At 48.9% G+C, this 15,201-nt stretch overlaps 3 protein-coding genes across 3 annotated transcripts; all 3 read right to left on the bottom strand.

Annotated features, from left to right (window-relative positions):
- Positions 1-496: 496 nt before the first annotated feature.
- Positions 497-2,891, bottom strand: LTR84_003832 (uncharacterized protein; the record flags this gene model as incomplete). The annotated part of the gene is made up of 3 exons (XM_064847416.1): positions 497-1,790; positions 1,849-2,196; positions 2,326-2,891. 3 exons carry the CDS (start codon positions 2,889-2,891, stop codon positions 497-499), a joined length of 2,208 nt encoding a protein of 735 aa, XP_064705137.1.
- A 1,228-nt stretch (positions 2,892-4,119) lies between these two features.
- LTR84_003833 (uncharacterized protein) lies at positions 4,120-6,772 on the bottom strand (the record flags this gene model as incomplete). The annotated part of the gene is made up of 3 exons (XM_064847417.1): positions 4,120-6,162; positions 6,210-6,593; positions 6,728-6,772. 3 exons carry the CDS (start codon positions 6,770-6,772, stop codon positions 4,120-4,122), a joined length of 2,472 nt encoding a protein of 823 aa, XP_064705138.1.
- Positions 6,773-8,626: 1,854 nt separating this feature from the next.
- LTR84_003834 (uncharacterized protein) lies at positions 8,627-10,381 on the bottom strand (the record flags this gene model as incomplete). The annotated part of the gene is made up of 1 exon (XM_064847418.1): positions 8,627-10,381. The coding sequence occupies one exon, from the start codon at positions 10,379-10,381 to the stop codon at positions 8,627-8,629; it is 1,755 nt and encodes a 584-aa protein (XP_064705139.1).
- Positions 10,382-15,201: the final 4,820 nt, after the last annotated feature.

The raw sequence follows: 15,201 nt of genomic DNA on the forward strand, positions 1-15,201 counted from the left end.
GAATGAGAAACGCAACACAAGGGCCATCGTCATAGGCGTCGAAAGAATGCACATCCTCTCCTACTTTCTCTCAAACTTGGCCTCATCTATTACTCGAAACTAAAAAACCTGGAAATCCCACAGCGTCAAATGAAAGAATTCGTAAAGCTTCTCCCCGCCTTTCGTCATGCGGAAGTCTAAAAGTGGATCGGTGATGGTACCGGTACGCAGATCCTAACGTTTGAGCCGCGTTCGCTCGCTTGGTATGGGCCGCGCAATTGCCACTCTATCCGGGATGTTCTTTACTTTCTTGGACTTTGCGACAGACAAAGTTGGTCTAGAGCACGTCATTTTCGGGGTAGGAGCTGCCGTTTACGCCATGCGGCTGGGACGATCGATCCTTGTAGACAGCGGGAGAACAGAAAAGGAACTTCGACCATGCTCAGATCTCGAGCAAATTTATCTACATTGTGGCTTGTGGCGCAGATTAAAACAGGTTTATCGACATCTCAAAAGTCTATATTGTTATGTGAGTTGCCCCAGCATACTTTTCTCCTTGTTGCACAGACTCGACGGCAGCACTCGTGATCGAACAATGGCCGACACCTCCATTAGAGAACGAATCTTGAACAACACCCCACTGGACAGGTTGCATAGAAGCATCTTTATCCCAGTCCAGAGGATGACAAGCAGCTGAGATAGCCGCGCTGCAGCTACCTGCCAGTGGCATTCCTCCCTTAAAATTCCTCTGACCCAGTGCGATGACGCCAATCATGAGGCACCCACAGGACGCGATCACAAATATTATTGCTAGCGGTGAGAATCCGCAGGTTCCGACTGTTGTCGGGTTGACTAACTCTCCGTCATTGCGGTATTCTGCAACGACGGCGAGGAAGATCGACTGAGACAGTAGCCAATGCATCAGGCCACCCACCACCAGCATCGGTATTGCTGCGCGATAAGGGAGCTGTAGAAAGTGCTTGCTTCGCTGATCTCCTTTGGGCTTTGATACACGAAGGGTTTTCCGTGAGAATTCAAATCCCTTCCACTCGTCGGAAAGCCACATTGAGGTAAGCAGTCCGTTGATCTGAAGGTAGATGAAGGAAAAAACAGCTTGCGGTGTGTTGGCAACGAGGATTGCTTTCACAATTCTCTCTGTCTCAGTCCCGTAGGTGCTGAGATCCCAACCTCTTATGATGGCGGCCGAATTGACTTTACCGAGTCCAATGGTCCAGATCGATTGGGCTGTCTGTCCTATCACCTTGATAGCCAACGTGAGGAGTACCGAGACAACGATGATTGCGAAGGCCAAAGATCCCACTACCAGCGCCCAACGCCTTCCAGATACCGCTGAACGCCACTTCCGGGTCTTGAAGTCGCAGACCTTAGCATCGAATCTCTGGTCAAGCCCCCATCGTCTATTTCGAATTACATCTCTCTTTGAATCCAGACAATGCCCTTTGGTCGTTTCGTCTGTATGATTGAGGAAAGATTCGATTGCATCGCCAATTGTGATCAGCGGATCATCGCGAAGACACAAGGCGACGAACAGCATCACCCCTACCTTGATTGCGTTGCAGATGATGACCACGCTCACAATCGGTACATTTCCAGAGTAGCTGCACGTTTCTGGGACGATCTCACTCATGCAGAAAGCCACTGGAAATGTTTTGAAGGTCCATTGGTTGGCGATCTCATTGGCAATTCTGGGTGCCAGCTTGTCGCACACGTTGATGGGAGTCTCGTAACCTGTGAACGTCAATCCTAGCTTCACAGCGAGGTCGTCCGGGAGGTCGATGTCGTCGCAGATCCTGCTCGATGTCAGAAAAAATGGTTATTATATCATTGCTTGGGCGGTGGCAAGCTCACCATCCATAAGGTTTGTACAACCCACGAGGCCCGACCGAAAGCCCAAAGCTATAATGTTCGACGTGCAGCAGGGTTGTGATATCCGGTGTCGAGTTGGTAGACACAAGGACCACATTTCTCCTGTCACTGTTGATGTCCGTTGCATAAGCTTTGATGCAATCGGCGTTCTCTAGTCGTTCGTAACGACCCGGGATAGTCAGGCCCTGTTGGATTATAGTAGGATCGAGGGAACCTTTTTGCACGACAATCCCCTCGGTGTCGAACCTGCCACCATCAAGGAAACCTTGCTGCACCACGAAGATGTCGTAGTCGTTCGTTGCCAATGATTTGTAAAAAGCCGAGTTATACCTGGCCACCACATTCATTAGCATCAGTTGTCTCCGATCCACATTGCCAACACCACCGCGTGACAGCACAATGCGACCAACTACTTAAATAAGGTGCAACGGCACAGACGTCAACCCCAACATCACCCACAAGAAAGTTTTATACCAAGGCACTGCGCCGAGATTCCTCACACTCGGCACACCAACGTCAAGCCACTTCCCCTTCTTATGCGCAGCATCGACATCCATCCTCGTTGGCGCACTCAAACACTGCATGCAATAATTCGAACCCCCGAGCAACAGGGTACTAAGGATGTTGATAGCTAAATGCACCCAGAGATCCATAGTCTGCACGGTCCCACAGTCTCCAGTGAAGATTGAGACTACACCGAGACCCGAGCTGACGGAGCGCGTGCCTAGCCATGCCGCGACGGCGATGTTGATGAGCAGCGAGAAGCCTGCGAGGAAAGATGAGATCAGAGCGCCTGTGCGCCAGCCGTGGAAGTGGCGCGAGACGCGCGAGAAATTTAGTGTTACTTTGCGTGTAAATGGTTTCGCAGAGCTGGAGAGGTATTCGTCAAGGTCGCCTTTGATCAAAGGGTCGCAGTCCTTGATGTTGGGTCTGGAGCTCTTTGCGCCGGGTAGTGGTGATGGTTCGATCGTGTGGTTTATCCCTCCTTTGGGAAGTGAAATGGATAGATTGTCGGACTTGCCCATGACGGCCACAACAGGTAGGTGGCGGAAATCACCTTGACTCGAGGCGTATGGAGGTTGACTGCCACCCCCTAGGTATGATATCTTAGTAAGTCAGGAAGTCATCTATGCTTAAGCAGTCACAAAAGGGCATTGCGCTGCATTTAGGAACAAGTATTGAATAAGCAACGAAGCGAATCTGGGGGAGCCGAAGACCATCGCCTTCTACCGAGTGTCAATGGCTCAGATCCTGAAGATGGCCGAAACAGCTCGCTTGCCAACTTTCCGTGTGTGACAATCAAGAATCCCATACCTCACCCCCGTATCCAGACCCTGCTTGGGGTCTGTAACAGCTCTCAAGCGACATCAAAATACATCGCATGCGAGCGTGCCAATAGCCGCACAAGTCACAGGCATATCCCGTTTCAAGGCTTAAATTAAGGGGCTGTATCGCGGGGGCTCTGAGTTTGACATCTCTCCTTAGTCATCAACTGGCCGCGAAGGACATCGATCGGTGAAAGATGCAATATTTAATCCCAGTATGTCGTGAATTGAGTTACTAATGCGAATACCCGATAGATGGTCGTGTATCATTAAGATCCATCGATGTTGGGTCCTCATTATACTCCACCACGATTGACAGCGGAATGCAGAAAGTGTATGGGCTGTATTTAGGGTGCGCTAACTACCTAGGTGACTAGCGCAGACTTGTTTTGGAGTCACTCCAGTTTCGGCTATGAGGCCTTCTTCTCTTATCGATTGCACTCTTGGAGTAGCTGGCTAGAGTCACTCTGTACTGAATGGGAAACAATCTTGACACCTTCCAAAGCAAGGAAGATGTTCATCTCGATTTGCAGAGAGAGAGTTCATGATCGATCAAGTTATTGGATCAATATCTCAATTGTGGAAGTCTGAAATTGGCAATGAGTACCCAACATGTGGGCTTATTGCACCCAACACGTCCCTGGGACCCTTCTTTCTCTTGTCCACTGAACACCAAGGCAGAGATCAGGTAACTGACCGGGACGGTAACACGAGAGCCTGATGTGCCAAACCGTGGAAATGAGATAACAGTGCTAGTACGCCACGCTAATGAATTCCCCTGCTAACGTCTTGCTGAACCGTTCCCTGCTCGCTTGATGCATTCCTCGTGAAACTATTGCTCGTCATAAAATCATCTGCCGTATAATCACTCCTGGCATTTGTGACAGACGTCAAACTATCTGCAAGGCAGTCAGCTTGCGATCCTGTATCAGGCCACATATATGTATGAAGGCTTGGTTGGGTCCGGTCCTCGCTCCAGATAGTCTCTATCGATAAGCGACTCAAGTCTCTTCTTGATCATGTTGACATCTGGTGCAAAGCGAGATACAACTTGCTGAATAGTCTCGGTCATAAGCTGATGATGTGACAGTGCCTTGCGCGATTTCATGACCCGAACAATGGCTGCTTCGATGACAAGAGCTCTGCCATTGTCAATTCGTTCTTGCGTTGCCTTGCGCTCTTCATTGTTTTCGACACGACTGGATCCTCCAGCAACCACACTGACTTTGATCTTGAGGAACTGGCTTGAGAAATCCTCGTTGAAAAAGAACTTGTCTGTAGGTTTGATGTCTTTACTCATTGGCTCCTTCTTCAGCACTCTCCACTTCGCAACGAGGGATAATGACTGGAGGTTGCGAATGAGTTCTGGTGTTTCGATGTTGGTTTCGGCTTGAATTTGTTCGAAGGACAAGCTGTTTCCGGCAGAGACGTCATTGAATAACATCAAGATTATCATCCCGTAAGTTGACACGTTGAGCTCATATCGACGAGTTTTCCCACCAGTTGTGAATGTGGCTCTAAGATCGGCATCACCCATCGAGGGCATCCATGTCAACTTTCGACCAGTATGTTTTCCAAGATAAAATTGCTGGAATCTTTGACGAGCCTTCTCCACCGCGGCTGGATACTTGTACTCTTGATTGACAGTTTCACCAGAATCTTTCTTGAACAGTGTTTCGAAGGGCCAGACAGTTGTTGTGAGGACCCGGCAGTCTAGGTCAATACGTTTGGGATCCGGATCACCCAGGCGATTAACCTGTTCCTTGTATTGAGCATTGAGGTTATCTGAAAGTTCCGTATCCTTGATCAGACCTTCCAATTTTTGGGTAAACTGATTTCCAATCTTCATTTTCATCTTCGACAAGACTTGTCGTTCCATATCACGGCTCACTGATTTCTTCATAAGCAGTCGTTTTGCCATGTGTTTCTTGTAATATGTCTCGAATTTGTCCTTATTCGCCAGGTACTGAAGTAACAGTATGCCGCTGTCAAGAAGCATGTCGACCTCGCTCTCGTTCCTGTCTTTCCCCCCACGTTTGAGGTATTCATCCAAAAATAAGGAGAGATGTTCTGAACTTTGTTCATTCCCGTTGATGAAATCTTGAAAAGACACTTCTAGCGCTTTTTCCATCACAGGATCTCTGGCAAACGCCTCTGCCCATAGTTTGTCGTATTTTCTCTTTAGCTGCAAGATTTGTTCAACCCAAGTGATAGCGGCTTGGGTCTGTTGATTCAGTGTTTTCTCGGATGTTGCTTTGCCATCTGAGGTTGATTTGGTTGCGGATTTTACTGGCGCTGGGGCAACTTTGGTGACATTGGCCGTGGTGTTGATTTCGGTTCCCAGTTCAAAAACTCTCTTTTGGACGGCCTCCTTAAGTGCCATTCTACGAGGGTCTACCCGGGAGATCAGATCAAACACGTTGCGAAGATCCGATATCTTGTCATTGTCAAGCATGTTCTTGACCCCTGTACCTTCCAGGTTGATGACTTCGCGAATGTGAGCTGAAATAAACTCCTTGTCAACCACATTTTTTAGCTTGGGTTCTGTGAATGGCGAAATAGTTTGACGACATCTTTCCTCCTCTTCTCTCAGTCTTCTGCGCGCATGAGCGCAAAACGTACTAGCGTCAGCTTCGGCCAAAAGTGTCTGTCCTTCCGATCGATAGAACAGAACACTGGCTTCGAGGAATTTGGGTTCAAAGGACGTGAGATAGAGCTTGGATGTCTCTTCTTCTGCGAAACTTTCATACAAGCCTTCTAGCATGTAGCAGCAAGCACGAACCAGAGATCGATCAATCACTTCGCCCTTCCGTTCCATTTCAATCATGTCGAGGATCACAGTCTCTAAAAGCGAAAGGACATCTCTGCCATCTCCAAGAGGCACCCTCAGCAACTGCGTCCGGAATAATGCCATCGCACTTGCGTAAATGGAAGGCCGCCGCTGGTCTTGACTGAAAACACGATCCTTGACCTATAAGCATCGTATCAGAGTATCACCAAGGCACAGATTTGACTCACCATATACATTAACACATCCGTGATCATGCTCATGCAGAGTTGATGATCTGCAAATGCGTCTTTGAGAGATCTTATGAAGCGCTCGCCTGCGATTCTTCGCTCGTTCGATTGTGCAGCAACGCCTTGTTCTGATACATCATAGGACATTGCTGGGGTGATCAGGGCTGTTATCCTGGCTCGGACGGTGTTGCTCAACCATGTCTTTTCCAATGCTACCACCTGATCGTAGAGCATGTCCTGCTTTTTCTTCAAGACTAACTTGTAGGCGCCGCGAAATAGTTCTTCGAAGGATAATTTAGAGGCATTCTTCATGTGAATTTCTTGAAATGCGGTGGAGAGGGAGGCCCATATTGAATCAAAGTCGACATCATCTGCGGTCAATCCCTGGATATAGTAATTAGCCCATTTGATTCCACAAAGCCAAAGGATTTTCCGCCCTCTCCGGTATCAGGGTGGGGTCGCAATCAGGAAAGCAAACTTGTATGTCGAAGGGCAAGGTTGTTTTTCATGTGACATACTCTTCGTGGTGCTCTAATCTTGCCTCCTCTCCCCTTCGCCAACATGGTGGCTAAATTGGAGGAGCCAGCCCAGGCTCAGGCTACAGGACGGGCTGTATGGGTTGGTTCTTAATGGTGGGGCTCAATGAAATGCCGGTCGTGGTTCGGAAGTGATTGAGTGTCGAGGAAAGTGAGCGGCGTATTCAAGGAATGAAAGGAGAATTATATAGATGGATCAAAAGACATCGACAAGATCAGACAGACCTCGGAGGCAGTCAAAACGTGAAGTCAGGAAAAGTTGATGTAGTTGTCACTTACTGCTCGCCTTCGTCCCTCAGGTTCGGCATCGGCATCGGCGTACTTTCCTTGGAAAAGTTTGTGCTGTTTGTTAGTTTTGCTAGCTTTGCTACATTGACTCTCTTTGCATGGTTTGCACGGTTTGCACAGTTTGCACGGTTTGCACGGTTTGCACGGTTTGTCAAGATATGACGCGTTGTGAAAAAGATAATTTTGGTGATTCAGGCTGTCCATTTCGTTTCCCATATTCATCTTGCATCTGCCAACCCTCCGATCCCTAGGGTTTCTACAGTTATGCGACCCTCGAATCTAACTCTACGGAGAGTGACTACACTCAGGCGAATCCCGTCCGTAGTCTCGACACAGGCGCGATTACAATCGTCCTTGTCCCGACGCCCTTTCGGAATCCACCGTCGCATTCTACCAACCCGCCAGCAGTCTTTTGCACCCTTTAGACGGTACGAATCTTCGCTCGTTCCCCAGGATCTATCGCCACAGAAACCAGAGGGTCGCGATGAGCCTGCCTATGAATTGACCTTCACCTGCAAACCCTGCCTGCACCGTTCCTCCCATCGAGTGACGAAGCAGGGCTATCACCATGGCACGGTCTTGATCTCCTGTCCACAATGCAAGAATCGACACGTTATATCTGATCATTTGCGCATATTCATGGATGAAAAATCTACCCTCGAGGACATTTTAGCGCGAAAGGGAGATGACCTGACGAAACTTTTGAAGAAGGGCAAACTTGGGATCCGACAAAACTCTCAAATCGGAAATGAGGGCGAAGAAGATGTTGAGTTCTGGGAAGACGGGACAGAGACTCGTCGTCAACCGGATTCATGAAGTGATGAGCAGCATCTTTGAACAAACAATTCGCCACCTCTGGGATAATACTTCCTGGCGACTCAAAGACAGTCAGACTCTTCCGCGACCTCAGGCCTTCTTGGACATGGCTTTCAAGCCCGGCAGAGGACATTTCAATAACCAGCTTCCCGCTTCAGGCAAGTCAGGTGTCAAATTCCTCTATGAACTCGCAACTCAAACAAAATGTCACCTTTGGAAAGGTACCCCAAAAATTTCTGGCACCGTGGCAGGGATTTCCCTTAGGGAAGCTCGGATCTAAGACCAGGCTCCCAGAGGAGTGAGTCAGCATCGCATCGAGAAACGGTGGCAGGTACTCGCTACCATGTTAGAAAAAGTCACGACCTGAGGAAGAACATCAATGCGCGCCATGGCTACTACTGGACGAATGCCATCATCTTCCTAAATGGAGTTACGACCTGTGTACAAGAGCAAAGTGTACAAACATTGTGTATATAAAACTAGATGAAGCATTTAAAGCTTGTGGATTGTGTAGAAATATGACGTTTTGGTCTCATGCGAAAGACCGTGAAAAACAAATATGTTCAGTGCACACAATTTCATGCGTGATCCTTCTGGAAATGGAGATGTCTAGCGTCCATCCCGATAGGTACGATGTGAAAGACTCCAGAGGGATATGGAGACATTGCTAGTGATTTGGAAAGGGTTATTGGCCCGATCTCATAACGCCTTCGCCATGCAGGGAAGCCAATCTTAGAAGCCCAGGTGCCTCTCTAAACCTACAAAGATATTCATGCTTCAAGCACCATTCACAGCGCCTCCTTTCAACAAGTAAGCCCTCGCCTCCCACGGCGCCAAATACTTGCCGACCTCAGCGACCGTACTGATCAAAAGCTCCTTCTCCGCATCCTTCACCCAAGTCGGATAGTGCAGTGGCTCGATATCATCCGAGAAGCTCAAGAACACCAGTAATTTGTCGCCGGTTGTGGGATGGCTCTTCGTGAACGTGAAGACATGCTGGTCATGGCGGTCCCAGACCTCAAATTGCGTGCCGAAGACGAGCAGATCGGCGTGCTCTTTGCGAAGCGCGATCATCTTCTTCCAGAAATGCAACACCGAGTTGGGGTCTTTCTGCTGGTCAGCAACGTTGGTCTTCTCGAACTCGTCGTGCACACGGATCCACGGCGAGCCTGTGGTGAAACCTGCGTTGGGCGAGGCGTCCCAGTGCACTGGAAGCCGGGCGTTGTCGCGGCCGACGGCTTGGATGCCCTTCATAGCTTTCTTGAGCCAGAGTTCGTCTCCGTCGTGACGCTCCTTGACGTCGTTGTATGCGTTTAGCGAGTCGATGTCTCTGATCTCCTCGATTCCCCAATGTTCCGGGTGGTTGTACATGCCGATCTCTTGGCCTTGGTAGATAAACAGGGTTCCAGTCAGGCAGCATAGCAGCACTGCCAGCATCTTGGCTGCTTGGTCCCGAAACTCATCTTTGTCCGTTGCAAAGCGCGATAAACTTCGACCTTGGTCGTGATTTTCTAGGAAGACTGTCACCCAAGCGTCCGTACCAACCAACATGTCCTGGCATTTGGCGATGGCAGCTTTGAATTGAGGTAGTGTGTGGGTGAATGTTTGGTGTTTCTTGCCGCCGCCCACGTGGTCGTTGCCGAGCATGACTACGTCAAAGTCGAACACGCAGCTGTACTCTCTCGCCTCGGCAGAGACATATCGCAACACCTCATCTCGCTCGGTATATGGCAGCTCTCCAACCATGAGTACGTCACCATAGTTGTCCAGAACTTGCTCCCGAATCTCTCTCAGCCACTCGTGCATGCGAGGGCCGTTGAGATAATGTTTAAATGCCGGTTGTGTAACCTCGCCGGGGGCAGTTATTGCAGCATCAGGATACAAGGTGTCCTTGGAATATAAGTTGGCGGTGTCAACACGGAATCCATCGATGCCTTTCTTTAGCCAAAAGTCGATGGCTGACTTGTATATCGCCTGTCGGGTCTCTTCCAGCTCCCAGTTGAGATCTGGCTGTTCAGCAACGAAGAGATGTAAATAGTACTGGTCACGTTCCTCGACGTATTCCCAAGCACTACCGCCAAAAGTTGCTCGCCAGTTGTTTGGGGGTTGTTGCTTACCATCGACGATTTTAGGGTCACGCCAGATATACCAGTCGGCGTATTTATTGGTCTTATCTTTCCGGGATTCGACGAACCATTTATGCTGGTCACTTGTGTGATTAACCACGAGATCGAGAATAAGTTTCATGCCCATGCCGTGGCACTTCTCGATCAGTTCATCCATATCTGCAAGGGTACCGTAGGGAGGATAAATATCCTCATAGTCTGAAATGTCGTAACCCATGTCCTTTTGAGGCGAAGCGTACATTGGTGAAAGCCATATAGTCTCAATTCCGAGATCTTTCAAGTATGGTAAAGTGCTAATAATTCCTGGTATGTCACCAATGCCATCGCCGTTGCTATCTTTGTATGAAGCGGGCCATATTTGGTAGCAAGTGCTCGATTTCCACCAATTTGGTGTTGGTGCAGTCATGGTAAGTGTAGGTGGAATGATATTTCAGAGCAATTTTGCAAGATCTAAAATCTAGAGTGATGAAGTATACTGAAACACAGAACAGAGATGAACAGCTATTGATTTGACGGTGAAAATGCAAGTTTTGCTCTCCTCGAGCTCGATCAAATACCTAGTAGACGTAGGAATAGAATTCAACCCCCAGCGGTTGCTCTTCCCAATGCAGGAGCAGAACCAAATTTTGCTGACTGAAAATCTCATGGAAGTATCCAAGCTCGAACATTTACTCGGAGAAACCACTGAGAAGCACGAGACTGGTACGTAGATCAAGTAACCAACTTCGAGTGACCAGTGCGACCTCCGAGGGCCATAACTCCAACTTTTGTGACGTACTGGGACAAAAAATGACCAAGAAATCGGATTTCGGGGTAAGAGTAGCTTGGAGACGAGCGGCGACCACTGGTTTTCTATGGCACGGCCAAACCCTTCATGAGTTTCAGCGAACATTTCACCGCCATAATTGAGAAGCGAAGCATAACCACAGTAAAACCTAGGAATGTTCTTGGCATTTCGCCGAAAAATCAGCTGAACTGAGTAGGCTATGATCGTCGTTTTAAATTTCGAGCTCGTCGTCCTCTTGTTGCTGAGGATAGAAACCTTGACACCATGATCAAGAAAGAATAACCAACTTATGTAAGTCTTGGATACTTTATCCGCGCGCCAAGCTATGTCGAACTTACCGACGTACCGCGGCATCAATTCATACTACGGATAGTGGGTAGGGATGAATGAACAAACAATCGTTCACGGTTGACACGAGCTGAAAAATGGGCTTTAGCCGCGGGTATTACCTAGACCATGTCGTAAATCACGACCTAGGCAGTAACCGAAGTATCACGCGACCCGGTGCGAACGGTGGACAATCACTACTGATGTGGAGAAATGAGGCATCCACACTCTTTGCGTCTGTTTGCCAATAAATACTGTTTTTCAGCCTTGATGAGTAGGGCAGGTGGACACGCGCTCTGTGTGAAGTTGGTGCATATTCTTAGGGATACAAACGTACTCGCTTGGACGGGCCAGCCTTAGATTTTTGATGAACCAGACTGTCCAACTATCGGCTATGAAACTTGTGTAAGCACAAATGCTCTGCACGATGGACTCAAAGCTCCCCCAACATATTGAGAAGACTGGTCGTGCGGCCTAGAGGGCGCTACTAAACGCTGTCCGGCCCGGTTCTTCGGGTTCGAGATCCCGTAGAGGTAGGTTCACGATTCTGTCCAGAAGTGACGATGACATAACAGTCGCATTAAGTCGATATGGGTCGGTCTTCATGGTGACACAACAATTGCATTGGGTTGAAATGTTGAGGTGGTCATGATGCCACATTTGGCTACGTTGCAGCGGTCACAAGACAGTAAAAGCCTGAGCAACCAAGAGGATATACTAATACGGATTTGGTCAGTACAACTGTGACGACATGTAGACAAAGGCCTTAACTGAGACTATACGTGTAGCAGAACTTGAGAGCATCGAGTTGGTGGTGGCGATATTATGCGCAGGACAGCTATAGTATCAATACTCACTAACTGTCGGCGATCAGGCTCCTAATTTCGAAGTCTATCCATGCTACTCACCTCCACAGACAACGCATGTACCCCAGTAGACACAGAAAATGCGTGAAGCACTCAAGTTCTAGTCGATGGGTTCATGACGTCTTCTAGCACGTAAAAACGGCAAATTCCCTGAAGATTCGCCTGTAACTCGTATGTGCAGCAAGCATGAATATTTAGGTAGGGATGCTTCGTAAACGAAGACAAACTAGGTTTAGAGATCGCCGTGGCGGGCATCGCTTCCGCAAGAAAGGGACATTTGTATCCAGGATCAATGTCGATCTGATGCAGCTATCGAATATCTGATCAACAAGGGAGTGACAGATTGTGAGCTGAAGGCCATATCCCAGCATGAAGCATGGTTCAACATGGCCTCCAAAGAAACTTGATTAGTTCGTGGACACAAATTGACACTGGAACTTAGGTGCCAGATACCGACTAAGAAAAACCAATTTTGCTGATTTTTCGCTCGTCGCCAGCTGGCAAATTGAAGTCCCCGGTATTGAGTATGCACACCAGCGCGCCGCGCTTCAATTTTACAACCGCAAACCGCCATCCCGTAACAGAAACCGAATCGCCAAGCTGTGCCTGAAAGATCCTGCTCGTACCTACCTCGTACCGAGTACTTAGGTACTGAGTACCGAGTACAAAGTAGCTCGTACGTTGTGAGCTATACGAGGCGGTAGTTCGCTCGTGCCGCTTCTGCTTTTGTGCATTAGCTCATTGCGCGATTGGGAACCTTAATATTCCTGCCACAACCGATGTATCCGGACTCCATGGGCGGGCAATCCGAACTCGTGTGCAACTGCCTCATGATCAAGGTCTAGCGCGGCACTAAATTCCACGCCCCCGGGGCTAGAATGACGCCACTAAACCTTATGTCCGCGACGCGCTAAGAAGTGCAGGGAAAAGACGGGTGGAAAATTCTGAGGACAGACTGAACTTGTCACCTGGATTCTACATCTAGCCTCGAGCAACTGGTGATCGCAGCAACGGAGCGGAGTTGCTTGTGCAGACAGCCCCTGGCCATTCTCTGTTCGGCGACGTCATGACTTATGAGCACTTCAATTCACCATTTTGATACTGCTTATGGCAGAGCAACCCTGGCTTATGCTCGACATCGTTCATGACTATTCCATAAGAAGCTTCATATGCAATTATCTGGATCCTTCGTCAGCTGAGGTATACAAAGTTGATCGCGACTACGCCTCGAGCTGGAAGACTGCCTGATTGCACTCAGTCTGGCCAAACAAGGCCCAAGCTCGACTTTCCAATCACCGCTTTACAGAGTAGTCCCTCAGGAATGGAAGGGCAGATAGTGGCAGCCGTGCTTTAGGATTGGTCAGTTGTCTCACATGTTGTCAAGCTCAAGCTAGTGTTCAAATCCCGCCCAGAAGCCAGTCCATTCTTGGAATGCCAGCAGGCAGCAGCCACCCCGGGGAATGTGGGAAACATCGGATACGATCCGAAGTTTTGTTTTTACACCAACCCCTCCAGTGCGGCCATCCCCACCACCATTTCGATTCGTCGACGTCGACATGCATCGTCGGCCGAAAATTGTACGTGATATTTTCCTCATCAACAAGTTTGTGGTCAAACCACGAACCTCTCTCACGATGGACCGTCGATTTAGTGGTCATTTCGCCAGATTCGGTGCATAATGTTCATGCAGAGCGTTTCCGAGCCAGCTGGCTCGCTGGCACTGAACGCGCTAAATCCATATGGTCTGCATCTCCGGAATATCATGGTCAAGCCTGGGTATATACCTCGTTATTGTTACCTTTGGAGAGGAGATAGTGTGCTGCTACGAGTAAGTGCCATGAGGGGCCTTTTGTTTCACATGCGTCCAATTCTAGCAATACCAATCACAGAATCCCCAGGGTTTGCTATCACAGCACCAATTAGCGAAACCCTTGGGGCATCCCCCTGTAACACAAATTATCGAAAGCCTTCGATTCTGGGGTAGACGATCGATGGCGAATCGCCATAGACCTACCAACCCTGCACAAAGTCTATTGCCTCTGCCGTCCTGGAAGATCTCACAAGCGATCGAGCCGAGTGTGCTCCCTGTAAGTCCTTTCTGGTAGCGGGATCTCGTCTGGAGCATGGAAGTCATATATTTTGGCCCATCCATTTACACAAATTATTGAATTTAGGTACCTGCTAACGTAGAGAGATGAACAGTGAACATCCAGACTCGATGCACACATTCGACCATTCCAGCTCCAAGCTAAGCGAAAGAGTGGGCGGATTTATTTTCCGACACGAATCAGCCTTGGCCAACACAAACGACATACCTGTTAGCTCTGAAAGTTTGAGCGTCCCGGTGGCTGCATTAAATTAGATACGCAGAGTGGTACCTAGAATGCCGTTCCGGGCCAGGCCAGAGCTCCGGTCGGTCCGACAATGTGGTGGAGTCTGCTAAGCTAATTTTCGTCGACTAGGTTTGGGTGACTAACTGGACAAGGAAGCCGCTATAGTTATTGCCACAGAAGGTCATATTTCGGATGACCTGAACGAGGTTCAGTACGGAGTATGACTATCATCTATCGTCTCTGCTCCGATCAGTCTAACCGATATTCGACTCCCGACAGCTCAACACCTTGGGGCAAATGCATCTCAAGGTTACCCTGGTTGTGGCTTTTCCTGCGCAACAAAGCTCTACTGGTTTTGTACGGAATAATCACATTACTGCAGCAAAAAGATTCATGCCCATCTCCCACCCTAGAATCGGGTTTTTGAGACTGCATGTGAGCAAGATGAATAAATCGATCCCCGTCCTGGTCGAAACTCCCCACAAGCCACATCCGAGATAGTTGATTTTAGTTGAACAGATCTCCAAACGGGTTTCCATTCCCAGCCTAATCTCCTCCATTCATCGAACTTCTACCATATCGGCCTCTAGTTACCAACAGGAGTGCGTTAGGCCCGGCGCAACCGTCCCGAATGGATTGACCACGCTTGAACGCCGGCTGGCCAAAATAGTCACGCATCAACCATCATTCCCGACTTCATTTCCACCCTCAACGCGTGGTAAATTGACGCGCCATTTTTGTCTTCAGCAAAGACCATCCCGCGCTCCTTGAAACTGGCAGGTCTTGTGTTTGCCTGAATTGTCCCGATAGAAGTGGCAGGTCCTTCAGAACGGGACAGTGGCAGACATAAGGTCAGACGCAGGCACAAACCATTCACGGACCCGCTCCGTCGACCTAAAGCTCGTCCTGCAGG

Source organism: Exophiala bonariae, assembly GCF_035927105.1.
Source record: "Exophiala bonariae strain CCFEE 5792 chromosome Unknown scaffold_17, whole genome shotgun sequence".
In the NCBI taxonomy this organism is placed as follows: Eukaryota; Fungi; Ascomycota; class Eurotiomycetes; order Chaetothyriales; family Herpotrichiellaceae; genus Exophiala; species Exophiala bonariae.